Genomic DNA, 27,110 nt, shown 5'->3' with positions numbered 1-27,110 from the left:
AATCATCAAGAAAGTTCAATTCGCGCACATCTCGCGGAAAAAAGGAGAATACAGAGGTATATATATGACAAGCCAAGTATTAGGATTGTCAGAGCAGTTCGTGTTTGCTGTCGTCACTTTCCGTCGGGATCATCTGCGCGTCGACATCTTTCACGTTCAGGTCCCGTTACGGGACCTTGCATTGGCATATACTTCTTGATGACAACGCGTTTTTTCTGGGTTTGTCTGTCTCGTGATGCTTACAACCAGTTCAGTCATTACTTTGCTGTTGACAACATTCATCAGTATTATCCGGTGAATCCGACTTGCACACCTTTTGTAAGCCGAGAAGATGTGAATATATATTTAATGAATCATTTGTATATCTGAGTTTATTTTTAATGTAGTGTAACGTATTTAAAGTATTTTTATATACTTTATTGTATTTATTGTTTATTTTAGCATATATTTAGTTTATCCATTGTGTATTTTAGTATGTTTTTGATGCGTAACAAATAGACGAAGTGTACAGAACATGCATTTTTGATGCATCTGTAAAAATGTTCAGAATAGTGCTCCAAGCATACATAGAAAGCATTCGTGTGGCATTTGAAGTATAGGGACAAAAATTCGAAAGTATACGAAATGATACAATTTATAATAATAATAATAATAATAATAATAATAATAATATTAATAATAATAATAATAATAATAATAATAATAATAATAATAATAATAATAATAATAATAATAATAATAATAATAATAATAATAATAATAATAATATAATAATAATAATAATAATAATAATAATATTAATTGGTTTTTGGGGAAAGGAAATGGCGCAGTATCTGCCTCATATATCGTTGGACACCTGAACCGCGCCGTAAGGGAAGGGATAAGGGAGGGAGTGAAAGACGAAAGGAAGAAAGGGGTGCCGTAGTGGAGGGCTCCGGAATTATTTCGACCACCTGGGGATCTTTAACGTGCACTGACATCGCACAGCACACGGGCGCCTTAGCGTTTTTCCTCCATAAAAACGCAGCCGCCGCGATCGGGTTCGAACCCGGGAACTCCGGATCAGTAGTCGAGCGCCCTAACCACTGAGCCACTGTGGCGGGTTGATACAATTTATGCGAAATGTGTTTTTAGCACAGCCTTTTTTTCGGTAAGGGAGGCAGAGGTTTTTGAGTGCAAACAATTTATATTAATTTATTGGGTGTAAGGAGATGCCTTCTAGCAAGCTTTAGTCGCATACTGTGAGTACAATAAAGCTTAGTATTATTTTTAATATAGTCAGACTAGCAGTTAATCTTTTCCACCTGCATGGAGTGACATCAAGCTGCACTCGCCCTATTTATTGTGACACCACGGAACCCAGTGATTGTTCACACGCACAACCAGTGCTTTCCTGCAACACCGATGTCATCAGAGATAATGTTGAAGTGCAAGTTGGCTGCTCGACCATGACGTCAAGGTACACTTCAGTGCTGGCGCCCATACCGAGACCGAAACTACTGGTAAAGAAACCTCAGGGGATATTTAGGCTCCGCCTTTGGCACGTGATAATGTAATATCTAGATAGCAATTTAGATAGCATTAAAGTTCACATCAGGAGCAACCGGCGCCATCTGGTGTTACGAAATTCGCTGATTGAGTGAGAAATTTGCATAACATCACAAGGCCACGTGAACTCAAAAAAACCAATCACAGGCCGCTACCCAAAGGCAGGAAATGTAAAAATTGACCGCAATCAACAATCATTAGATTTATTGTTGGCGTATTGCACTCTTAATATGACAAGCGTCCCCACACTTTTGCATGCGCCGCGTAGCGTTCACTGTTCTGAAATGGCGCTCATATAGTGATGGACGACAAGGTTTGAGAAATGAGGAAGTGGAGGAAGAGGAGGAATAAGTAGAAAGGCAGAAAGGTAACCGTAAGAATTATCGCTTTGCTACTCTACACAGGGGGAAAGGGGTGAGGGGAAAAAAAATGAGAGAGAAAGGCGAGTAGCAGAAAACTGAAGTCACTATGAAAAGCCAGCGTTCGTTGCAGTCACAGCCTATCATCCAGCCTATCACTGTGATCTACCTACGTACCGACGTGCTCTCGCCTTTTCCTCCCGGGAGAATCAAATGTCAATTACGATTCCCTGGCGTTGCCATGGAAGGGCTTAGGAGACTGCATGAAAATAAAAAGTCGCTGCATTGCGGGGGAAAGTCGTCTTTAGGTGCCCCGGTTCGACAAATCCAATCCGAGTGTGGCGGTAGTTTTCGTGAGACACGAAGGTAGCGGTAGCGCCATGGGCGATGACCGAAGGTGCGGCGCAGATCATTTCTTAATGTTCATTTTGTGGCGCTTGTCACATTATTTAGGCAGTACTGAACATGTGCAACTCATCAGTTTTCCTTTCAGTCAGTAGACCTAGCAGTGAACCTCATCCAAATAAAATCACAATCAGATCACGTTTATTGCATCATGTTAGATCTCTTACACAGATTACATATAAAAGGGGGTCTCAGAGCAAGCGGCAGTACAGTATTGGGACCAAAAGGGTATTAGTCTGGGCTGGTCGGTACATTTCGCAGGAAAATGTACAGTGCAAAAGGACAGGACAAAAGGAGCGGACAGACACGGGCGCTGACCGGTTAGATTCTGTAAATTCAGGCGGTTCTTGCTTACCTTAGTGGTGGGAAAAGATTCAACTGAGTCTTGAATGTGCCGTTCGATGTCAGTCTTATTCTTGGCTTTTGGTACTGTCGTCCTTGTCAAGGCAAGTAACTCAGGCTTGCTGGGTGTAGGCGCTGAGTAGAACTTTGGCTCAAGTTGAAGGACATTTAGATATTCCGCGTGAACGTCTGGGTTCCCTATGAGGTGAACTGTCTGTTCCATGGTGGTCGTCGGTTTTTCTTGTGTAGTGTGGCCCAGGTTGACTGCCACAGGAACTCGGTGTCGATAGCAACTGTGCGTATCTCCCAGGCAAGACGTCGGCGCTGCCACCTGGGGAGCATCCTGAATGCATGCAATACGTAGCAAATCCTTGAAGAGCCGGGTGTTCCTCCAGCCTTCGCTGCGCGCAATGCGGCAAACACGTAGGCCGTGACCAAGTGACAACGGGAAAGGCCCGAAAAGATGGGAGACCGCTGGGAGTCCTTCAGCTCGGACGAAAGTTCTGCTCAACGCCTACACCAAGCAAGCCTGAGTTACTTGCCATGGCAAGGACGACAGTATCAAAAGCCAAGGATAAGACAGACATTGAACGGCACATTCAAGACTCAGTTGAATCTTTTCCCACCACTACGGTAAGCAAAAACTGCCTGGATTTACAAGAGCTAAAAGGTCAGCGCCTGTGTCAGTCAGCTCCTTTAGTCCGGTCCTTTTGCGCTGTACCTTTTCCTGCGAGTATTGGGACCACCTGTAAATGCATTTCAAAGCTCATTGTGAATGCCAGACGCGGCGAACAGCACAGGAAGAAATTTCGAGTTAGACTGTCCGCTTAGAAGTTGTCGCGGAATAACATACGAAGGTGGAATTTTTGGTTTAAAAATAAAAAGAAGGCCGCCTTGTTTCGAAAACTGTCAACCCAAAAGTCGTGCTTTTTATTTAGAAAAACGGCACTCAGAAGTCAAACATCAAAGCTTTTTGTGAAAAAAAAAACAGAAATTCATAAGGCTGTACAACAAGCAATAAAAGTCTGTACTAAAATGGGTCGTATAAGTAATAGGCGCGAAATAGAATACAAAAATTGAAGTATCCGGGTATAGAAAGATATTTCCGAAAATGTAAGCAGAAGAGTGATCATCATGATTCTACAAGTCATTCTTTTGCCTAAAAGAAATCTTGTATGATCCGCGAAAAATGTCCGTTTGTTTGGCCGTTTCACTGTCAGCGCTAAACAGGTTCAGATCGTGATAGCTGAAAAATTCAACCCGTTTGCGCAGTTGGTGCACTGTTAAGTGGCGATAAATTATTATTTCCTACTATGCGTATTTTGCCATAATTTTTTATTTAAATTACCAGATTAAAGGACACTTGAATATACAAGGCTATATATGTGTTTTATTTAACAGAGTAAGTGGCTGTTGGAAAGTGATAACAATTGAGTGATTGCGTCGTACTAGAGTTATTCTAGCTATAAGAAGTACTCTGGGAGCGCGGTTCATAATAATTACCATATATCATAAACATGTGTTCTGTGTGCTACCCTTTAATATTATATCCTAAGTAAAGTAAGACGGCATGAATGTGTTGTATGTTGAGTTGGGTGCAGAAGGCGAAAGCAAGGCACAAGATTTGTTTATAACACAGATTGCGTGTTTTGGTTTTGATATGGGCAAAATGCCGCAGAATTTATCGATTAGGATATAATTTAACACACAACTACACGCATAATCTTTTTGGTTGGACAATTAAAATAAACGCAGTGCTCCTTCCATTCAAACAGAATGGAGGGATCCCGACACCTCTTGATCCCAGGTATATAACTGACATGTAGTCTTTAAGAGAATGATTTCAATCTTACTAGTGTAGAGGGTGGTGTTGGAAGCATATGTCATGTACTTACTGACAGTGATCGCGTGTGGCAGAGGCGATACTTGGGGGAGGGGGGCGGCTAGGTAAATGAGCTGTCAACACCTCTCCGCTATGGCAGACTATAGAATGTGCTCACTTTAGTTGTGAGCCTCTTGTTGAAAAAAATAATGCTGTATGTGTATGAAAAGAAGCCGCACGGTTTCTCTTGCATTATTTCTTTGCACAATAAGGCATCAAAACGACCCGTTTAGAAACAGGTTGCCATAAAAGTAACGTGTTTCTCCAGAAAACTTCTACAAGAAAACTGACTACACGAACATATTTTCAGAAGGGGCTGTGAAGAAGCATGGTTCTGCTAGGGAAAAAGATCACGGAAGAAAACATACTGGATTTTTTATGCTTGCTATTCAAGGCTTTAGCATGTGAGTATGGAGATGTTTAATAGCGCAGTGTTATTTAAATTTCGTGAATTTTTGAAAGCTTAATGTCTAAGAGCGACTCAGGACAGTAGGGACGGCGTAGTCGAGAAGGGCTCTGAATAATTGCGACCATCCGAGGTGTCTCTAATGTGCACTAAAGTCGTGCTGTGCAAAAAGCATTTAAATTTCGTCTCTACTGAAGCGCCGCCGTGGAAGAGTCCAGCATCTACTGAGGAATACGAGTATAGGACTTTGGTAGAAAAAAAAAAGATTGATGTCGTCGAACAGGCTCCTGGGCAGGCAGTCTCGAAGCTTGCGAAGAAAGAGCTTCACCCAAGTCTGGCAATTGTTCTTGTTCAGGCGATAAGTGCTGTCTTCAAGGCAATTCATTGACTTCAAAGTTTCGTCAAGTAGCCTCTCTGGTATAGTTGTCACTCGAAGCAACTTCTGAAAGAAAAAAGGGCTTTGTAGCGCACAATTTCTAACCGAAAAGCTTCTTTTTGGAGAAATATGGAGAGCTATCTGAGACATCAAATAAAATCAAGGCATAAAGAGTGGGGTATCGCATTGCCTCTTATGGTGACACTTTATGCAACCGTGCTTCATCGCTTTCGAAAACCGAAGCACCGTGCACTCAGGCAGCTGACGAGCATGCATGCATTGATGGCACCTTTAGCACGTCATACTCAGGTGCTATTTACGCCACCAAAAAGCGTAACACCAATGCTTCTACCCGCGGATTTTGCTGAAATTGAAGCCGCGGCGCGTTAGAAAACGTTCCATGGCGTTATAGCTGCGGCATATGACCATGTGGCCTGCAGACATTTCGGACCTAGCGGCCAACGATCCGCGGCTGTTTAGTCAGTCGACGCTGCAGGTTCGTGTAAAGGTTGCGTCAGGAGGTTCAGCTTGTTATCGGTCAAGGCAAAGCAACATGATTTTAAAGCGATAGCATTTCGGTTTTTTCGGAAAAGCCTTCCGGTTTCTGCGGAATGAAGTTGGCTGATTTGTTGAGAGAGCTGTGCCACCATCACCGCCGCCAAGTTTGAAAATATGAGGAGCAGAACATTCGAGTATTATTCATTAGATTATCATGCCGGGATATAAAAGACCGACCGACTATTTACGCTTAATCAATCCAAAGTCAGCAATTAACATCCACTAATCTCTGTTAATTCATTTTTGGAGCAGGCTTACTTCCGGTTTTGGGGGCTCGTTTGGACTACATGGGTGTGGTTCAGCTTCCAAATGCTGCCGCATTTTCTTCTTCAAGAATGTCGTTCAGAAAGCCACAAGTGTTTCCTCCAGCTCGCATGCAGCGTTTTTCGGGCACCTCTTCTTTCTATGCTCAAAAACAGGCTCCCTGGCCGACACGACGAGCGCGGTCAGCGCAATGCTCAAGCACTTGATGACTTCTATCGTGCCCACGATCACGCAATATAAGTGGACGCGGCAAGCCAAGATGCAACAAACTACGTGGTCTGTGCAACCACGCAGCAGGCTACCCGTATCTCCGCCGAAAAGGTGCGCGCACCCTCCGCCACCGCAGCGGAAGAGACAGCGACAGCGCTGGCCATGGCTGACCGCCGTATGCGCACAGTCCTCAGTGACTCAAAACGAGAAATCCTAAATTACTTGGCAGGCTGCATCTGTCTTCCTGCCGCACGCATCCTGCGCGGTTGCACTCCCGACCGAAAAAATTACCCTGATCAGGGTACACGCCTACTTGGGAAACTCTGGAAGCGAGGGGGCCGACCGACTAGCCCGAGGATTAACAACCCGGGCGGCCGGCTCTACAGAACTAGACACCCTCGTTGAAATCCCCCAGACTTTTGCCGACATCACCAGCTTTCACAAAGAGACGAGACGCTGTTTCCCGCCTCCCCACCTTGGCTTTGACAGAGCGCAAGCCACCCTGCTCCGCAGATTGCAGACACACTCAATTCTCAGCCACTCCAGGCTGTCACTAATCACCAACGGGGAATATGACCCAACATGCCCAAATTGCAAATATGGAGAACCTGTCACTCAGGCGCACATCCTCTAGGGATGCGGAAATATACCGCCCTTACAGGCCCTCCTGCCAGATCCCTCTGCAGAAAGCTGGGACCAATTCCTCACCCAGCCAGACAAGACCACTAAAATCGCATAAATTTCGTGGGCCCAGGACATTTCCCCCACCAGGGGGCCACACAAGACCCAGATGCCGTAATTCCCGACACCTGTTGCATATAGGTTCTCTCTATCTCTCCCTCCCCACGCTCAATTTTCTTCCATTAAGCTGTTTGTAGTAACGACAGTGTGATCTACTGCAAAGTAAGATGCAAATGCTGTTCTGGGCCATGGACACGTAATAAAAACGATAGTGGCATTGAAGACGTTAAAGTGAGAGCGTCGAGTGTGATGGGAAACGTTCCCCGCGCTCTTAGCGCCAGCAACGTAAAGTGGCATTGGGTGAACACAGTTATTCTTCTCTTAACAGTCACAATATATAGCAAATATAAAGAAAATTTCAGCCGAGCGGTGTAACTGCTGCATGCTGTGTAGAGGTTCATAGGAGATGTTCACAGGTAGTGTAACCACATCATTAAAGGGCCCGTGAAGCACAACTTCAGTACATAGTTTTGCCTGTTGGTTTTATGGAGCAGGCTATAGTGATGATGTCAGTATCGGTCGTAACGCGTATATTGTGGTTTTTAATATTTAATTAGCTGATGGCAAGACCACAGAGTGCTGGTTTATAGAAATGGATATAAAATAGTGCGATGGGAGCTTGATGACTCGACAAAAAGTAAATATACTAAAAAATTGCCTTAATAAATCAAAATTCGTATGGTTTTCCAGGCGGTCGGCATGCTTAGCCTCTAAATAATGGCTGAATAAAGGTCTACTACTAGTACTGCTATTTAAGAAGCATAGTTTTTAGCACAATCTCTCCACAGTCGTTCTACAGATCTTGTGTTACCTGATCACCTTCAGCCGACTTTCCTCTTTGCATTGTTCCTAAGGCTTTCTTAGCTGTTATTGGTGGAGGTCCCGTTGCTGTGCGCTACTGTTTCACTCATTTACGCACTAATTACGTTGCTTACTGTATAGATTTGTGTAAAGCTTTGTGGCTGCTTTAACTACCTTATTTATAATGGTAATGACTGTGTACTCCTTGTCTCTTAACGCGTATATTCGATTTCTACCTATACTTAATTTCTACTTCTCCACTTTTAGGCTACCTCCGTTCTTTAGAGCATGCTGGATTTGATTCAAATTAAACTACCTTATTTCAATTTCTTTGCTTTTTTTGATGAGCTTTAACAGCTCTACCTGTCCTATTCTGTCTGCGGGGTTCGAGTTAGAAGCTGTGATGCGATGGTGTTTCTTAAGCTGATCTTTGGTCTCCTGAGAGAGCTTGCCGGTATCCTGTCTAATCATCATACCGCATATTTTTACTGTGAACTACGTCATTACAGCTGTGCAATTATTGTTCACTGGTTTAACATTAACGTCGTCATTCTTAGTTAAAGTCGCATATCTGCTCTGCAGCGAGATCGGGATATTCGTCTAGTTTCCGTCGTGCTGCTAACACGTTAAGGACTTCAGCCTGTCTTCAGCCTACGTACTTAGTTCACCTCAAATCCCGTTCCGCTAATAGAAAAAAAGTGCGCTTCCGCCAGGTATTACTATAGGAATGAAGTTTTTTTACTGTAAGAATGGGCATGGGAGCACAGAAAGAATGACAGGCCCACGCACGCTCTTCTTCGTCATGCAGGTTAGTCTCCCGACCAAATTACCTTACTACTGTACTAAATCTGATTATGCTTTTATAATTGTGCTTCAATGCCATGGAGCCTTGACTGAGCGTTTCTGTTCGCTCCTGTTGCTTTTGTGTGGGGACAGTGAGTGTAACCCAGGACTTAATGATTCATCAGCTGATGTTCTTGCAGAAGTGCTCAAAACCATCAAAGATTTAAACGAACGGTCAATTACGATGAAAAACGTACAGAAATTGGTTTCCAAAACAGTGACTGCACTTGAATATGAGCAGAAAAACGCTTTTCAAGCTATATCAGTTATAATGGCTCGATTCGAAGCTGTGGAAAGCCACTCTTCAGTACTTGAGCAGTGGCAGGCAGATTTCAGCGAACTACACAATAAAGTTACAAGCCTTGAGCTGGAAGCTTGCACACTTCGCCATCGGCTAGATGACGCTGAGTACCGTTCTCGACAGGACAAGCTAGTTTTTTACGGAATAAAAAGCGTGGAAAATGAAGCGTACTCTAATTCAGAGATGAAAGTTTTAGACGTCATTGCCGATAAACTGAAACGCAACTTAACAAGTGCGAGCGATTTACGTGCAAACCGGATCGGTGGGTTTGTTGAGGATAGAACATGGTCAGTTATTGTCAAATTTGCTTGATATAGTCATAAAGAATCGGTTTCAGCTAAGTATTCTTTGCTAAAGAACCGTGATCTTCCTCTCACTGAGAGCTTCTACCCGCCACGCGCAAGATTCGAAAAAAAAACTATGGGAATATGGCAAACGTCTGCATAGACATATAAGCTACGGTACATGAAACTATACATGCCGACGGCAAATCCTACGGTTACAATGAAGTGGATGACTGTGTTTTTGAGATTGGGCCCTCAGATACTGCACCAAATTAACGCGGCACATCCCATCGAGCACTTAAACCTGGCCGCCTACTGCAGCCCAATGACCAATAGGGGCAGGCGAAAGAAAGCAGCGCTGCTTGGCTGCAATTAGAATTTTCTGTTTTATACACTATTATTCGGAGTATTTTCTGCAAGAAGGAAGAATTATAGGCACGGGATAACGACCTGAAACAATATTTATTAGAATAACTGAAGCGTGGCGCTGCAGCAAAATATCTAACTCAGAATTGCTCCACTGTGATAAAACTATGTTGTCTACCGAAGTGACAGTACTGAAAGAATAAGGTGGTGTTTTGCTGGCAATCGACGAGCGTTTCATTTGCTACTGCATGCCAATCATTTCTTATATTGAATCAATCTGGTGTCGCCTGCACTTAGACTTCAATAAATTAAGAGTTGGTGTTTGTTATCGCTCCCCTTCCAGTGATAACTCATTCTGTGATAGGTTGCACGACTGCCTAAATAAAGTTACGGTTCGATATAACAATGCGCTGGTTATTCTTATGAGGGACTTTAGTTATCCCAAAATTGTTCGGTCTCATAGGTGCCATTTTTCTACACCGTCAACCACTGAAGCCAGCCAATTTATTGCCACTAGCACGGATTTTGGTTTGGCACAAATGGTCATTTCACCTATACGTGGTACTCCAAATTCATCTTGCCTTCTAGACCTGATACTAACATAACCAGAAGATACATCGCCCGTAATACATATGTCTGACATGAGCGATCACGGTGTCTTGTATTTCATGTGGAATCTGTCACTTGCTTCCTATTCCAAACGCTCTAAGAACTTTACTGATAATAATAAACCTGAATTTCTGGATATAAAATTTTTCGGCCCTGGTGCTGTCAATTGCCAACATCACATAAAATTTATCCTAGCTTCTCGGAAACGAAATTGAATAGGCTCATTTTTCGGAGAATAGTTTTCAACGATCTCCAATGCAATCGACACCACCATTCTGGCGTTTGTGCGCAGCAAGGAGCCACAAAGAAGAAGAAGCGTGACCTAAGTCATGGCTAACGCTGAGACGGGTAAGCGCCGTTTTTTAGGAATCTTATATTTCTGTTTAGATATTGCCACGGACCTGGCTCGAGCTACCTGCGCGCTAAGCCGTGACGAGGACGAAGTGGTCGCGTTCGCGTGAGGCGCACTCGAGCTGGCTCTGTTCTGGGCGATTAAAAAACCTCGGCCGTTCTGCGGTCCCCCTCTACGTGTACGACTGTTCTCCGTCTGGCCTGTGACATCTGGTGGAGATGCTGGGTATTCTCGGCTGATGCTCCATCCTTCCTCGGAGAGCCGAAGCACAAGCCCGGTGCCTCTTGTGCGAACCCCCGTCCATCGTGTCAGCCGCAGGCTCCGCGGCTTGTCTCCAGAATTCGGACTCCAGCCTCAAGAGAGCGCACCCATGGCTACGACCACGGCAGCAAGGTCAGACAGCGCCCCGTTCATACCTGCTTCTTTTGTGAGCCTGCAAAATCCCCGGATCCCGAAGCCCTTTCACGGCGGATACTCGGAGGACGCCCAAGACTGGCTTGATCAGTTCGAGCGCGATGCGCGTTTCAACGGCTGGGACGACCGTGCTAAGATCCGGAACGTTTACTTCGGCTTAGAAGACGCCGCTCGGATCTGGTACGAAAACCGCGAGACGAGTCTAACGACGTGGCAGGACTTTCGTCGCCAGCTGTTGGAGACTTACACCAGCAGCGATCGCCGTGAACAGGCCGAGCGTGAATTGACCGCTCGCATTCAGCTACCAAACGAGAACGTAGCGATGTACGTGGAGGAAGTGACGCGCCTCTGCAACCGAGCGGACCCGACCATGACGGAAGAGAAAAAGCTCAGACACCTGATGAGAGGCGTGAAAGAGCAATTGTTCTGCGGTCTTGTGCGAAGCCCGCCCAGAACAGTCGCTGAGTTCCTCTCCGAGGCTGTGCTCATGGAGAGGGCGCTCCAGCAACGGTACAATTTCTACGACCAGCAGCTAAACCCTATCTCGGCTCTACACCCCCTGGATGCTGCTTCGGGGGCCAATACAAGCTCCCTTCGGGACATCGTGCGTTCTGTGGTCCGTGAGGAGCTGCAGAAACTTCAGGGGATTTTTCCTGTGGACTCTCTGACTAGCACCATTCGGGAGGAAGTTCAGCAGGCGCTCAGATCGCCCGTCGCTCCAGTAGAGCCGCCACCACAGCCAGCTGCTTGGCCGCCAGTGACGTATGAGGACGTGCTGCGCCGTCCTGCGCCGGTTCCCTGCGCGCCACCGTATGCTCCTTCGGTAGTCGCAGTACACGCCGAGCAGCCGGTTCCCTACTGGCAAGCTCGAGGACAGGCGCCGAGGAAGACCGATATTTGGCGTGCGCCAGACCGACGTCCCCTGTGTTACCATTGTGGCGAGGCCGGTCACATCTTCCGGCGGTGTCCATATCGGCCTCTGGGATTGCGAGGCTTGTCTGCAGGTAGTCCCCGTCCGCGGCATGCCGAACAGCCTCAGGAGTTGGACGAATACGTCACCCGCCGGCGTGGTTCACCACCTCCTCTGCGCCGAACGTCCCGATCGCCCTCACCTCGCCATCCGTCGCCTCATCAGTCCGGTTATGGACCTGGTGCACAGCGTGGGTCCTCGAGCCCGCACCGGGAAAACTAGAACAGGCGACCTTTCGCCGTATTGCCGAAAAGCTTCCACCGACGCGCCGACTGACCCTTCCCAAATCGACGACCACGATACCGATGACGACGACGACGACGACGAAGACGGCGCCGACGACTGGGTCTGGTAAGACCAAGGTCTCCCTTGACATACCCGTGCTGATTGACTCTAAGGAGGTTAGCGCACTAGTGGATACGGGTGCGGACTACTCGATAATGAGCGGTAGAATGGCTAAGGTGCTGAAGAAAGTTATGATGCCGTGGGCAGGGTCACAGATACGTACGGCTGGTGGCCACGTGGCTACGCCGCTCGGAATGTGTACGGCAAGAATTACGGTGCACGGATGCACGTTCGTGGCATTAGTCTACCCTCAAGGCACAGCGTTCGAAGTTGCGCACTTCTTTATGCGTGCAATAGTGCTTCGACACGGCGCTCCGTCCGTCGTCATCCCAGACCGAGGGAAGGCATTTACAGCTCAGCTTGTCCACGACATCTTTGAGCTGAGTCACACCAGCCATCGAACAACGACAGCATACCATCCCCAAACAAATGGGCTCACAGAACGCCTGAATAAAACACTGGCCGACATGATTTCCATGTACGTGGATGTGGAGAACAGAACCTGGTACCAAATACTCCCCTACATCACATTCGCGTACAACACTGCGACTCAAGAAACAACCCGCTTTACACCATTCCGTCTAGTCTACGGCAGAGAAGTGCGGATGATGCTGGACGCCATGCTCCCGTGCGTGGATGATGACTTGACACCAGATGCGGACTCGTTTGTCGAACAAGCCGAGCAAGCTCGCCAGCTTGCTCGTTTGCACATCACAGCTCAACAAGACACGAACTCTAGACGTTACAACCGGCGCCACAGGGAGGTTACCTACAACATCGGTGACCGTGTGTGGGTGTGGACCCCTGTCCGCCAAAAGGGATTGTCCGAAAAACTGCTGCACCGATATTTCGGACCTTATGAGGTGCTCCGTCGTGTTGGAAACGTGGATTATGAGGTTGTTCCACGTGGAACTGTGGCCACCGGTCGTCGGCAACCACGGACTGACATTGTGCATGTAATGCGACTTAAGCCATACTTCTCGCGTGAGAGCGATGACGCTCCACTTTAAACTGTGTTCAGGTTCTGCGTTTTAATTTGTTTCTTTTTGTTCGTTTTCTGCTTTGTACATACCCTCGCATCGGGACGATGCTCTTCTTTTTCGGGGGACTAATGCCACGGACCTGGCTCGAGCTACCTGCGCGCTAAGCCGTGACGAGGACGAAGTGGTCGCGTTCGCGTGAGGCGCGCTCGAGCTGGCTCTGTTCTGGGCGATTAAAAAACCTCGGCCGTTCTGCGGTCCCCCTCTACGTCTACAACTGTTCTCCGTCTGGCCTGTGACAATATTGCTTTTTGAAATTGGATATTCTATCTGACATCAAATTTTAGTGAGTAGACACAGACTTGAAATCAATAATATTGGATAAGCAGGACGTTCGCTAGGCCTCGTTTTTGCATGTGTGATTTTGACACCATCGGGGCTCAGCGGTTGCGGTCGGCGGCCATTCAGTGATACCGGCGTTCTGCCCTGCCTGAAATTTTCTTATTTTTTACAGGTACGCCGATACAGGCGAGGCTGTTTTACTCTTGCCATCGGCGTCGATCCCAGCACCTCGAAGAGACTACTGATTTTCTCTTCTGAGCGCTGCAAATTGGAAATCTGTCCAACGTTGAAGGTGAAGACGAGGAGCCAGCCGGCGACCCTGTGGTGTTGAAGAAGCAGGCAGTGAGAGCGAAGGCTCCGACAATGAATGCTGAGTAGCATCGGCCAGTGGCTGGAAGGGAAAGCCGTTCATCGCACCGAGCACAACTTTCAAAGGTGACCGCTACGACGGTTTATTACTCGTAGTCAACATGCCATCGCCCTATGAATATTTCAGTCGGTACATTCCAAATAGTGTGTTCCTCGACCTTGCTCTCTGTACAAATCGATATTCTGTTCTGCAAGAAAACACGTGTGTGTGAAAACAGACGAGGGAAAGATCGTGCGCCTTGCTTCGTTGCATTTAGTGATGGGCGTTCTGCGGTACCAAATACTCAGGTTGTATTGCAAATCGAGCATGAAGTTTGATCTCCTAGCCTCTACAGGGCTGTCGCGCAACTGTTTAGAAAAGTTGTGCCATAATTTGCCCATTGTGGACGTCAACCACACCATTCCAAATGACCGCCTTTGAAAAGTGAGGCTCGACCAGTTTGAAGCGATACCAGTAACTCCAAAAAGAAGAACGCTTGTGCATTTATGAGCAGATTGTGCCATTCAAGGGTCCTCTCGATATCAAACGCTATATAAAAGGGAAGCCACATCAATGGGGCAAAAAATATTTGTGCTTCGTGGGATGTCTGGCCTTGTCTACGATTTTCTAGCATACAAAGATCAACTACTAACATTGAAGATTGCTTGAAGGAACAGTACGGCTTCACAAGAGCGATTGTTTCAAGCACCCCGTCTGATGTGGGCTGTAAATTATGCTTCGGCAAATATTTTACATCACTGCCTTTGCTACGTGCAATGCCAGAGAGAAAAATATTTGCGGCAGGAACTGTTCGGCCGAACAGATGCGAGAAATGTCTCCTCGACTGTAAAAGAATTGAAAAAAGGGGGCGTGGCTCTTCCTACTGCATGGTATCAATCAATGGGACAATTGCTGTAACAAGGTGGTAGGACAAGTCGGGAACAATGGCCTCGAACTTTGTTGCAACCGAGGCTCGAGATAGAGCTCGCTGCAGGAGCAACGCAGAAAAACATATTTCGATGTTTCACGGCCGCCTATTGTCAGGAAATATAATCGCAGCATGGGAGGTGTCGACAATATGGACTTGTCGCAGTGTACCCGACGACCATTCGCTCGACAATATGGACATTGCGCATGACATTTAATATCATTAACTTGTCTGACGTCAATGCGCGGCTGGAATACAGGCATGATGTTGATGTGCAACGCATTGCTTCCGCTCAACAACATGACCTCCTTGACTTTACATTATGCATAATTGAGGCACTTCACAAATAAGGGTGGAAATGACGAGTACAGAGAATGGGAAGGCCTTCCTGCTCTCCTCTGCAACCATCCATGAAAGTTAAACACGCAGAGAACAGACCCGTTCATGACGTCAGATATGACCAGGTCGGCCACTGGCCTGTGCATGAACAAAACAGGGAAAAGCGGTGCAAAATGGAGGGCTGCACTGGAAAGACCCACATATTTTGTAATAAGTGCAATGCTCACCTGTGCCTCAAGAAGTCCCAGAATTGTTTCAAGGACTTGCACACTGGCAAATAAGACGTTGGTTCTGATTTTTCAAGACAGTTGTGAACGGTAGAATAAACAAGCCGTTTTCTTATTTCACAAACACTTAGTCCTGGTGTCCTAATTTGACGCCATCTTTGTAAATCCGTAAATACTTGCACTACCAGCTCTATTTTTTGTGTGTGTTCTTCTGAGGTTCTAGCTATTGGGAGAACGCACAGAAAAAAATTCTCCGGTCAATATAAAAAGACAAGCTTAACAACGAACTAGTCTGTTTTTACACCTCTTGGGCCAGTTTACTTCGAGCGCTCAATGGAAACAAACTGGTGTATATTACGAAATGCGGCGTCCGAATTGAACAATCACCACATCCCTCTTCGGCGCGTGTACTCCAATAACCAAGAACGTATATTTAAACTGACTCTAACATAAAGAAAGACTTCTTAGAAATGATCAAAAATCCATTAAAAGCTGCCCATTACAATCAGGAAAGCTGCTTCAGCCTATTCACGTGCAATGAAGACAACGCAATGCTCCTTTTTAATGAGACCCTCCCGAATATTTTGAGGACTGATCCAAAACGATTGTGGAATATAACAAACCCTATAGTAACAATCGTAGAGTGTAAATGCTTGCACTCACTGGTGATCCTGTTCCCGAACATCTTTAAATCATACCTTTGTCAAGTCATTTTCTTCCTCATCTAATGATAGCTGTCGTCCCGAGCTTCAATCGTTTAAATATTGGGCACTTGATCCAATAATTTTTTACTCGCATTGGATCGTAGCTATTATCGCCACCTAAAAGAAACATCTTCTGGAATTGGTGCAATAAATAGAAAATGTTTAGGTAATGCAAAAAATAATAATCTATCATCCTGTAACGCTTATTCTCGCATGATGGGTGCCACTTGAAGATTGGAGGACTGCTGTGCTCATGCCAACACATAAAGCCGGAGATAAACATAACTCATATAACTATCGACCCATATCTCTGGCATCAATGCCGTGTAAAATAATGGATCATAAAATATTTACTCCTCTTGTTAATTTCCTTGAAGACAGTTTTTTCTAATTCAGCACGATTTTCGAAAGCTTTTCTATTGAGACACGCAATTACTTTTCTTTACTAATGACTTGCACTCCTACTCGGACTCTGGTTTTTCAAGAGGCCGCATATTTCAAGACTTTGCTAAAGCTTTCTTCTAAGTTAACAAATCAATCACTGCCTTTATATAAACTGAGCGTCTCTTAGCAAAAACTAATACGTTTGGAATAAACAGCGGGGTATTGATAACGTATTTTATACATATTTTGTATTCATAAATGCACTAAAAATATCGCGAAAATAGTTTCCTAAAATTTTATGCTTGGTATTTAAAAAATAGATTCTTGAAATTTTCCAAAAATAACTCAATTAAAGCATTCTTCGAGCACATTTCAAATGCGTGAAAAAATATGTATGCGGTTTTAGTATCTTGTCAATGTATTTAGATTGTACTTTCGTAAATATCAAATTAATTCGTCTCAAGTACACACCAGTTTTAACCAACGGGCAGTCGTTTTAAACATATTTGAAGCCCACTTTTAGCTGCCGTAGTGAAGTCCAGTGCTCGAAATCGCTATTTGGGAAATGGCCTTTGCATGTTGGCAATGTATTGAAAATGCTTTGTCGCCAAAAAGACATTATTCGTCCAATATATACTTCAATTCTAACGAATTTCCTGTGCGCGTAAACATATTTGCAGCACACTTCAAGCTGCCGTTCAACAGTTAGCGCTCTAAATCGCGTTTCGGGGAATGACACGTTGGCAATGTATTTTAAATATGCTTTTGTAAATGTGAAATTAATTCGTCCAAAATATACTTTGCAGCACACTTCAAGCTGCCGTTGAACAGTTAGTGCTCGAAATCGCGCTTAGGGAAATGACACGTTGGTAGTGTATTTAAAGTGTCCTTTCGTAAATACGATATTAATTAGTCCGAAGTATACTTAAATTCGAACGAATGAGCTGTCCGCGTAAACATATTTGCAGCACACTGCCAATTGGCCGCCGCGGTGGCTGAGTGGTTATGGCGGTCGGCTGCCGGCCCGAAAGACGCGGGTTCGATCCCGGTTCGATTGTAAAGCAGAAGAAAAAACAACCAGGCCGCCGGTGGGATCTGAACCCACGACCTCCGAATATCGCGTCCGGTGCTCTACCAACTGAGCTACGGCGACGACTGTCCAATCTGCTGCTCTCGTGGGTATTTATGTTTACTGGGTGTAAGCGAACCTTGAGAGCGTTCACCACCGCTACCCTCGTCGATAGCGGCGGACGTAGTACGTCTTGTGGGATCCGAACCGCGTTGGTTCGGATGTATATATATATATATATATATATATATATATATATATATATATATATATATATATATATATATATATATATATATATATATATATTATGGACACCTGCTTCGCTCAGTTTTTTTGTCCACTGTGGGCGCATGAGGGAAAGAGAGGTTTACTCGGTATGGAAAGAAAACACATCGGTAGAGCAGGTTCGATCTGAGGATTTCTTGGTACATGTGGTGCATCGTTAGATTAGTCGGCTAAAATGTGACGTAAGCGGTATGTATGGACGCCTAGGGTTACAACCCTATAAAGCGAAATGGGATGCCTTTGTCTTGAAAATATATATTTTGGACAACTTTTGTTCATCATCGATAAACACGATCTCATTCAAATAATGGAACTTAATGTTCAGTTGTATATATATATATATATATATATATATATATATATATATATATATACAACGTAACGCATCAGGCCATTTTGGACGCAATGGAAGCTGCTGAGATCGGAAGCCGCACGTTCAGCTGGATACGCAGCTATTTATCAGAGAGGTCGTTTTTTGTCCTGACTGCGGACGGACCAACGTCCTTACACCGAAATTCGCGCGGAGTCCCGCAGGGTGGAGTGCTGAGCCCAGTTCTCTTCCACCTTGCTCTCATCGGCCTGGTCGACGTATTGCCTCAATCTGCTCAGATCTCTGTATATGCAGATGATATCTGTATTTGGGCATCAGGGGTGACCCGTCCTCGAGTTCGTGCAAGACTTCAAAAGGCGGTATCGATATTTACATCTTATTTTCGATTGCAGGGCCTGAACATTTAGACCAAAAAGTGTTCACTTGTGGCGTTCACACGCAAAATATTGTTACGCTACACCATTCGCATTAATGGTGAAGGCATTCCCTATGAGAGAAGCCACAGATTCCTTGGTGTTGCCATCGACAGGAACCTCTCGTGGAGTCCACATGTCTACGACTTGAGAAAGCGACTAATTGCGATTGTCCACGTCCTCTCCTTCGTCGGGGGAAAGTCCTGGGAGCATCAGTGCGCTCAATGCTGCAACTGTACCGTTCCCTATTTCTGGGCTACATGCAGTACAGTCTTCCGATATTCAGTTCCATTAGAAAGACAATTATCAAGACTCTTCAAAGTGTGCAAGCGCAAGCTCTCCGTATCTGTCTTGGACTGCATAAATGTGCATCAACAGCAGCAACTGTTCTTGTTGCCCGGGAACATCATGTTACTACATACATTGCTGTTGACACCATGAGAACACATATTCGGCACCTCACACCGATTCCCTGTCATCACCTCGCAACACTCCCAATAATTAGGCCGCGTACTGCATTCGACAGTCATTGAAGCTCATCGCACATATCTTCCATCGGAGTTCACTCCTGCGTCAAGACCGTGCTCACCCTTATGGAGTCTTCATGAACCTCGGCTTCACCTGTATATTCCTGGAATTAGGAATAAAGCTGGCGTATCACTACCCGCTCTCAAACAACTGACATTGAATCACCTGCATTCTTACCACAGTCACCGCATACATGTTTACACAGATGGATCAGTTCACTTGACCAGTTCCGCGGGGTCGGTGGTGATACCGGCCAGATCCATCTTCATGAAAGTGAAGACGACCTATCCAACATCTTCAACTGGTGCGGAACTCGCAGCCTTACGGGCTGCGGTACAGTTCATCAGTCAAGAACCTCCACATTACTGGACGGTTTTCACCGACTCTAAAGCAGTCCTTCCAGCCCTGCAAGCTGCGCTACGCCGCTGGTCGCAGGAACAACTTGTTGCTGAGATCCGTCTACTGTACCACGGCACCGTTTCCAAAGGTCATGATATCATTTTTCAATGGCTTCCAGGACACTGTGGTATTAACGGAAATCACCAGGCCGATGCGGCTGCGCGTTCTGCTCACAACGACGGACTTCCAGTGAGGATCCCAATATCAAGACCTGACGCAGCGTGTGGGCTTCGCCCTTTAGCGCTGGAGCTCACACTTTTAGCGTGGAACACGGGAGAGTTTTGAAACCTCCGCCTAAAGGCACTGGACCCTGGACTGCGCCTTCGTCTTCCACGTAACTTAGCATGTCGCGACGCAACATTTTTATGCCGTCTATGGATCGGTGTTGCTTTTACCAACCACTATGCTTTCCGGATGGGGATGGCCGACAGTCCTGCCTGTGAAAGCTGTGGTTGTGAGGGGACCATCGCTCATCTTCTCTGTGAGTGCACTGCATTTGCGAGTGCAAGACATACACTGTGTTGTGCCCTGGACCACCTCGATCCTCGCCCATTAACAGAGGAAAAGATCCTCGGTCCATGGCCACAGCATTCGACTGCCCTCAAGGCATACAAGGTACTCTTTGCCTACTTGAGAGCGACTGGATTGAGTGACAAATTGTGACAGCGTTGTGCGTGTGTGTGTGTGTGTGTTATGCCTTTTTCCCCTTCCCTCTTCCTCCTTTTAGCCCCCTAATCCCTCTTCCCCAGTGCAGGGTAGCCAACCGGAACCCCTTTATGGTTAACATCCCTGTCTTTCCCTCCTCCTCTTTATCTATCTATCTAATGTTCAGTTTGCAGGCGCTATAAATAGGGGCTCAGAGCAACAAATTGTTGAGAAATTGCATTGACGACAAGCTAATGAGGCTTACAATTTGGCAGACACAAATGATTACCACAGAGAATTTGCGCAGAATATAACCAACCACTAATGCAAAATTCCGAGCAATCACCCCCAACCGAGCAAGAACCCCTCCCAACTTCACCGCTTATTTCATATTTCAGTTCATCCTGGAAAAGCGCTCCCCCCTTCCTCCCCCCTCAATCTTCCGGCTCCGCGTCCTTAGCACGCACCGCGACCAGTAACACAGGCCTGCTATGTCCAGTCCAAGAATCCAATGCAATGCAGTCTTCCTCTGCAGCTCGATCAGCCCGGTCGCCACGCGCCAATGGTCGTTGTTTTGGCAGCGTCGGGTCAGCTATGCATTCCTACGCAGCGGCAAAGAAAATCGAAGTGATCCATGGGCATAGCAAAAACGAGAAAAAAAACGTCCACCATACACAAGACATTTCATGCTCTACCGGGAACGGACACGGGATTGGGGCAAGAATTTTGGCCATTTGGTACACGAAAACTACAGGAAACCCAAACTTCGAGGAAAGTTAAGTAATGGCGCACCGGTGTTCAGTGAATATGTGGACGATGAGCTGTTCTAGTTCTTTCTTTTATTTTACCCTCAAGGCCTGGCGCATTACAGACGGGAGTGGCTGAATGAGATAAAAACAATACAGAAAAGGTAACACGAAGCAGACAAATTTATGATCGACATATATAATGGTGGCTAATGCGGTTCCAAAATTAGTAATGTCTACAATGCTGCCAATCGATCCTTTAAGGCGGTTCCTGTCTGTGTAAATGAGCACGAAAGAAGCGGGGGACGCACAGTTAGCGACCGGCTTCTTTTTGAAGAGGCTGTAGCAAATGTTTGTCCTAATAAAGTCCATTTTCTCAGAGACAAATAAAATTTTAAATCAATGTGCACTGCGCTTAATTTTCTGGCGGGAAAAGTTTATTGTTGCCATATTAGATTTCGGAGCCGTTGCGGGATAGCGCCCCCCACCCACCCCCCGCCGCCACCACTTTGCCGGTTGTTTAGGACTTGCGTGGTAAGGGCGGGGGGCACTTCGGAATTTGACGCTATATATAACCTTCATATATCACGAGAAAACATTTCACTCAATCGAAATCTCAGCAGTCACTCAGGCTTTTCAGAACCTGCTTGTAGAGGAGCCTTATTTAAAAAATACTGAAAGAAATCTAAAACGGCTCTACAGTCACCATACTTGTCCACAGGTAAGCAATAAAATTCCTATTAGTAAGAGAGTAAGGAGGGGAGACAAAAATCTCGCCAATGCTATTCACCGCTTGTTGACAGTAGGTATTTGGAGGCCCAAATTAGGAACAGCTTGAGATAAGCGCTAATAAAGAATATGTTGGTAATCTGTGATTCGCTGATGTCATTGCGTTGGTAAGTCACTCAGGGGATGAATTGCTTTGCATGATTGATGACTTACTGAGGCAGAGCAGAGAAGTGGGTCTAAAAATGAATATTCAGAGAACCAAGGTAATTTTAAAGTCACGGAAGGGAAGTGTAATTTACTATTAGTAGTGAGGTGCTGAAAATGGTAAGTGAATACGTATACTTAGGGTAGGTAGTTACAACATATCGCAATCACGATAGAGATATGACCAGAAGAATAAAAATGGTGTGGAGCGCCTTTGGAAAGATTTCTCTGATGATAATTCACAGTTTAGCAGTATCCCTCGAGAGGAAAATGTATAACAGCTGTATATAGTAAAAATAATGTGTAATAATAATAATTATAATAATACTTTATTCGACCATCATGCGGTACATGATGACAGGGAGCCCAAAGTAAAAGCTGCCTATTGACAGCTTGACAGAGCCCTGGACCCCCTACATTTTGCAAACAGCAATGAAGGTCGAAATGAAAACTTTTTACAGTGGACCTAACCCCCACTCACCTATGCGCAAGAAACACGGAAGCTAAAGGTACGGACACACTAGCGGAAAAAAATTGGCAGTGGCTTAGCTCGGCTATGCCAGGTTATACGTAGCGAGAAATTTATGTCCTGTCGATAGCGCCGCTGAACAGCGGCCGGACTCTTCTTGTCAGCTATGCGAAACGACTCTGATACGGACGCTATGTACTCCTCCGTATTTTATACACGCAGCTGTGCATGCGCAGTTATGGGCATAGCTAGCACGTGACATCCACATGTGACATGCGCGGCCGAAGCGATGAAGGCCGGTCAGCTGTTCCTATCTGATTGCCGCGCATGCGCACAACCACTCTTTAGGGTAACGTCACGCGTGGCGCCGGCGTTGGAATCGGCGCGTGGCCGCGGCGGAGGTGAAGCTCTGACGTCATGCGCGGCGCACCTGCTGCTCCTCTCTGGCTGCCGCGCATGCGCACAACTGGTCTCTCCGAACCACAGCGAAATGCTCGACTGGTAGCCTAGAGTAGCTCTCGCTACAAAACGCGCGGGACGCAGCTGGATGCAAAACTCCCGCCGCGAAAGGTACGGCCAAGCCGGCGGTGAGGAGTACACGGGAAAGCGCTGCCGCGCAGAGCTCCCTCCATGCCAAACTCGTTGAGGTCCGTGATTTTGCAGAAGCGCGCATAGCTCCGCCGCCGCCGCTGGCCTGTAAGTTAAGTAGGGACAAAAAGCTGGTGGCACAGCGCTCCCCACGTGACTCAGCCGGGCGCTCCGCATTGGTTTCCCTGCTCCGTGGCACACAGCAAGCCTCCGAAACTGGCTTCTCGACCCATTCACTGCCCGGCAGATCAACCCGCAGCCGCGGCAGCTTTAGCGCCAAGCGCCAAAGCGCCGGCTACGCGCCGCGCGCGGTTTTCCGACAGTGCGTCTTTGCCGTAACAAAAATGGTTAAAATTGAATTGAGGGCAATGTAGTGCGCTATGAAATGGAAAACGAAAGGCGTAACGTTGATACATAGGAAGAGTGCAGAGTGGATCAGAGAACAAACGCGCGTTAAGTTTGGGTGGAGCGCAAAATCTACAAAAAATTCGACTTTTTTATTCTAAAGCCAAAATATACCAACATTACTGGAAAATGTTTCCACCAAGTGGAATCCACAGATGCGCAATAGAAGACATTTATAAATGGCGCCAAAAACCCCCGCCCCCTATGGCCCCACCTTCTCATTGCATGTTGTGTGCTACGTGCAATGGTGTTTGCTTTGTTACTCTTGATTTCACAACCAATAAATGCATTCACTTCTATATTATTTGAAAATACAATGTTTAATTGCTGTTTAGTTTAGCCGCAACGGCGCTGCGTCAGTTTTGGTAGCATCGCGAAATGCGCGAAATGTTTGTTTACGTCTGGCCGGCTATCCGTCCTTCTGCTATAGAGCGCGTAATTGTTTGCTTTTCAGCCGCATCGCAGATGCCTTTTGCGTGACAAGTGTACTGTGTTTTTAGCAATGCCATGATTTTCTTCAAATCCGTGTACGAAGCGCAAATTGTGAGCAAGCCTGTACATGAAACATGCCTCTTTATATTGAGAGTGCGGGATCATCTAGATACTGCACCATTCCCTCCTGAATGAGCACATCATGCGTGCTGAGACCTGGAACAAGTGGGGGGACGCGACCCTTCGGCTCGAGGAAATTTTCAAGTAAAGGCCGTGGTCTCTTCTTCTGCCATCACTGGGACTTCTGACTCCGACGCTGAGAGCAGCTCTTTCTGCGCTTGTAACCGGTATGGAAGAGCACAGGAAGTGAATGTTCGGTTTTCGTATGCTCTGCGGTCCCTATACAAAGGCAGAGTGGGGCAGTGCTGTGTGCGCTCATGAACATGCCACCACATTCTGCACCTATACAATTCTACAACCAGGAAATTCTTGAAGCCACAGTAAAAAACCACTGAAGAAAGCACAGAAGATGAAGCAGCAGAAGTGAAGTCAGATGCTGCTGATGGACGCATTGCCGTAAGAGTAGATGGTATTAGGATGAAAAGGAGACAGTTGTCGTTATTCGGCGTCGTGAAAGTCATTTCTGCCAACAAAGGAAAGGTGCTTCACTGTGAAAGTCACAGCAAGTTTTGTATATGGTGTGCTAGGAGGTAACACAATGATGAAAACAAATGCCTTTGCGAAATAACACAAAGGCTTCAGTGGCTTGAGCGGCACCATAGAGGCCAGTGCCTCAGTGAAACCTTTCTGGCGTTATTTGGACACCATGAACTCCAGTACAGAACCTATACTGGTGACGGTAACAGCGGGACCTTTCTCGCTTTAAAGGAAGCCAAACCTTACGGCTGTCGTGAGGAAACATGTGACTGTATTGGCCACGTGCAGAAGGAAATGGAAACAATACGGCGCAACATAAAGTCCCTGAAGGGTGACGTATGAGTCGACGGCAAATGCCGCGGTGGGAAACGTCATCTCGCCGAGAGAGATGAATCCTCCAAGTTTTATTACGGCTAAGTCATTCGCAACATCAGAATCTTGATGCTATGCGAAAAACAGTTTAGGCGATATACTTTCTCAAAATGTCGACTGATGAAAATCCGCAGTATGGTCTTTGACCAGCAGGAGTCTTCGTGGTGTGGTACAACCGCGCGTTGCACTGGGTACCCCAAAGATGTAGCAGCACAAGAACACAATCCCAAAAACTGCGGTGAAGTGCATCAAACGTGTATCAAGCTCTTGTTGCCACTGAGCTTTACACTAACAGCCTCCATTGGCGGGCCCAGAACGCCAAAAAATCTTTGAAAAACTTGATTTGGTGCAGGCACCCAAAAATGAACTTATTTGGAGCATCTAAAGTAAACGTTGCTGTGTATGATGCAATAAGTCACTGTAATGACAGTAAGAAAGCAAAAGGAAATTTCTTGGGGCTCTTGGAGTCGCACCGGGCATGTTTTGCTTTACTTAGCTAAGCCGAATGGACAGAAACAGGATATCAAAGGCACACTTGCAAGCCTCCGCTGAAAGCAGGAAGGGAAGGAAGGTGAAGGTGAGAAAATTGTTTAACAAGCACAGCTAGGAGAATATTGGGTGAAGGCTATGGATCGCTTTAGGCCAATTTTACTGAAGGAAAATCTTTGATTTGCGAATTCGTAAAGCACCCTTTCTGCTGACAAAAGAATCATTTTCTCTGCATCTGTTCCAGTTACGACAAAGATGTTTTTTTGTGAGCTGTTTCTGAATTCCAATGGCACGTTCTGACTCAAATAAAATATTCTGTCACAATTGCTTTTCTTTTCTTGTCACTGGTTTTCGCAGAAAAAGATTAAAATTTCAGCATCCGTTCTGCACATGATTCTTAAAAAGAAATGGCCACAGCCACTACTAAAGTTTTGGTTCAAAAGGAAGCCCAACGTATATAAAACATCCATAAAATTTTCATGGGTGCATTTATACCCACTTTTCTAGAAATGTTTCTTCAGCAGAGAAAAAAAATATTTATAATTGTATATTAGAACTACTCAACCTTTCTTTTTACTTTTTGCATGGTATTTTCAGACAGTTAACAACAGTCAATAAATTTTACCTTAATTCTTTAAAAAGTAGAGTAGTTAATGGCAGACGTAGTTGAACACCTCTATCCATTGTCGATCCGCCCTTAGTGATATCCTTGTGGAAATTAAAAAGGGCTTGGGCATGGCGTGTAATGAGAAGGCAGATAACTGATGGAGGGTAACGGACTCGATTACAAGAGAAAGTCGGCGTAGCAAAGGAATACCGGAGGTTAGGCGGGCACATGGCATAAAAAGTTTGGGGTGAAAGTGGCTGCAGCTGGCGCAGCACAGATTTAATTGAATAGATATTAGGTAGGCCCGTATCCTGCAGGGGGCGCAGTCAGGCTGATTCTGCTCATAATGAATGATTCCCATCCTCTCTATTTTAAAGGATTTAAAAGCCATTATTAGGCAGAGCAGCGGCACATCATCGCCTGTGTAGCATACCGGAGATAACCTGTAGCATAAATGTTGCGGAAAACTCCGGTCTGTAATTTCTTATATCACTTATTTTATAAAAGATGACATTTCAATTTTAAGTCCCCACCAGCCGCAAAGCATGTGCCGGTAGCAGTTATCTGTCCCGTACTCACCGGTGGTGGGCGTAGATGGCTTTCACCTGATAACAATACCATTCTACTCTTTTGCTTGAAATCTCCTCTGCTCTTCGCATATATATATTTTTTAACACCTCGAGTATGCACACTAGTAGAATTCTTGATTTTTCCTTACCTTCTCCGAATAAGCTTTCTCGAACACCTTCTCAGTGATCCACTTCTTACTTCCTTGAAGCTGGCCGTTGATATTTGTGGCATCGTAAACGATGATATGTTCCTTGTAGCGAAACGCCAGTGCCCAGTGTTTGCTCCACCACATCTCGCATCCGCAGCTTTCACTCAAAGATAGCAACCTTAACAATGGATTCACTTTGGTGAAGCAGATATAGACCTTACACTGGTCTGAAGACATGGCGCTGAGACAACTTTTTCCTTGAGATTATTATTGGTAATTGGAACCTTTGCCTAGAATGGCATGAGACCCAGGCAGCTCGTTCTTCACGCCAACCAAGCAGCTAACAGCACCGATAAATCTAGCCGCGGGTAGCTGCGGAGTGGACTCGACCT

The 27,110-nt window shown here is 45.8% G+C and overlaps 1 protein-coding gene across 2 annotated transcripts; it reads right to left on the bottom strand.

The window, feature by feature from the left end:
- Positions 1-821: 821 nt before the first annotated feature.
- Positions 822-27,110, bottom strand: LOC144112433 (uncharacterized). Of its 2 annotated transcripts, XM_077645274.1 has the most exons (3): positions 26,719-27,108; positions 20,770-20,904; positions 3,291-5,384 (listed from the first exon to the last, which is right to left on the bottom strand). In XM_077645274.1, exons 1-3 carry the CDS (start codon positions 26,953-26,955, stop codon positions 5,118-5,120), a joined length of 639 nt encoding a protein of 212 aa, XP_077501400.1. In that variant the 5' UTR covers positions 26,956-27,108; the 3' UTR covers positions 3,291-5,117. The 2 variants fall into 2 exon arrangements, 1 of the variants encoding a protein (XP_077501400.1); XR_013310262.1 differs by lacking the exon at positions 20,770-20,904 and having other exon boundaries at positions 822-5,384; positions 26,719-27,110.

Source organism: Amblyomma americanum, unplaced genomic scaffold (genome assembly GCF_052857255.1).
Source record: "Amblyomma americanum isolate KBUSLIRL-KWMA unplaced genomic scaffold, ASM5285725v1 scaffold_123, whole genome shotgun sequence".
NCBI lineage: Eukaryota > Metazoa > Arthropoda > Arachnida > Ixodida > Ixodidae > Amblyomma > Amblyomma americanum.
The sequence above is the reverse complement of the archived record's forward strand: the minus strand, read 5'-3'. Positions and strand labels throughout refer to the sequence as shown.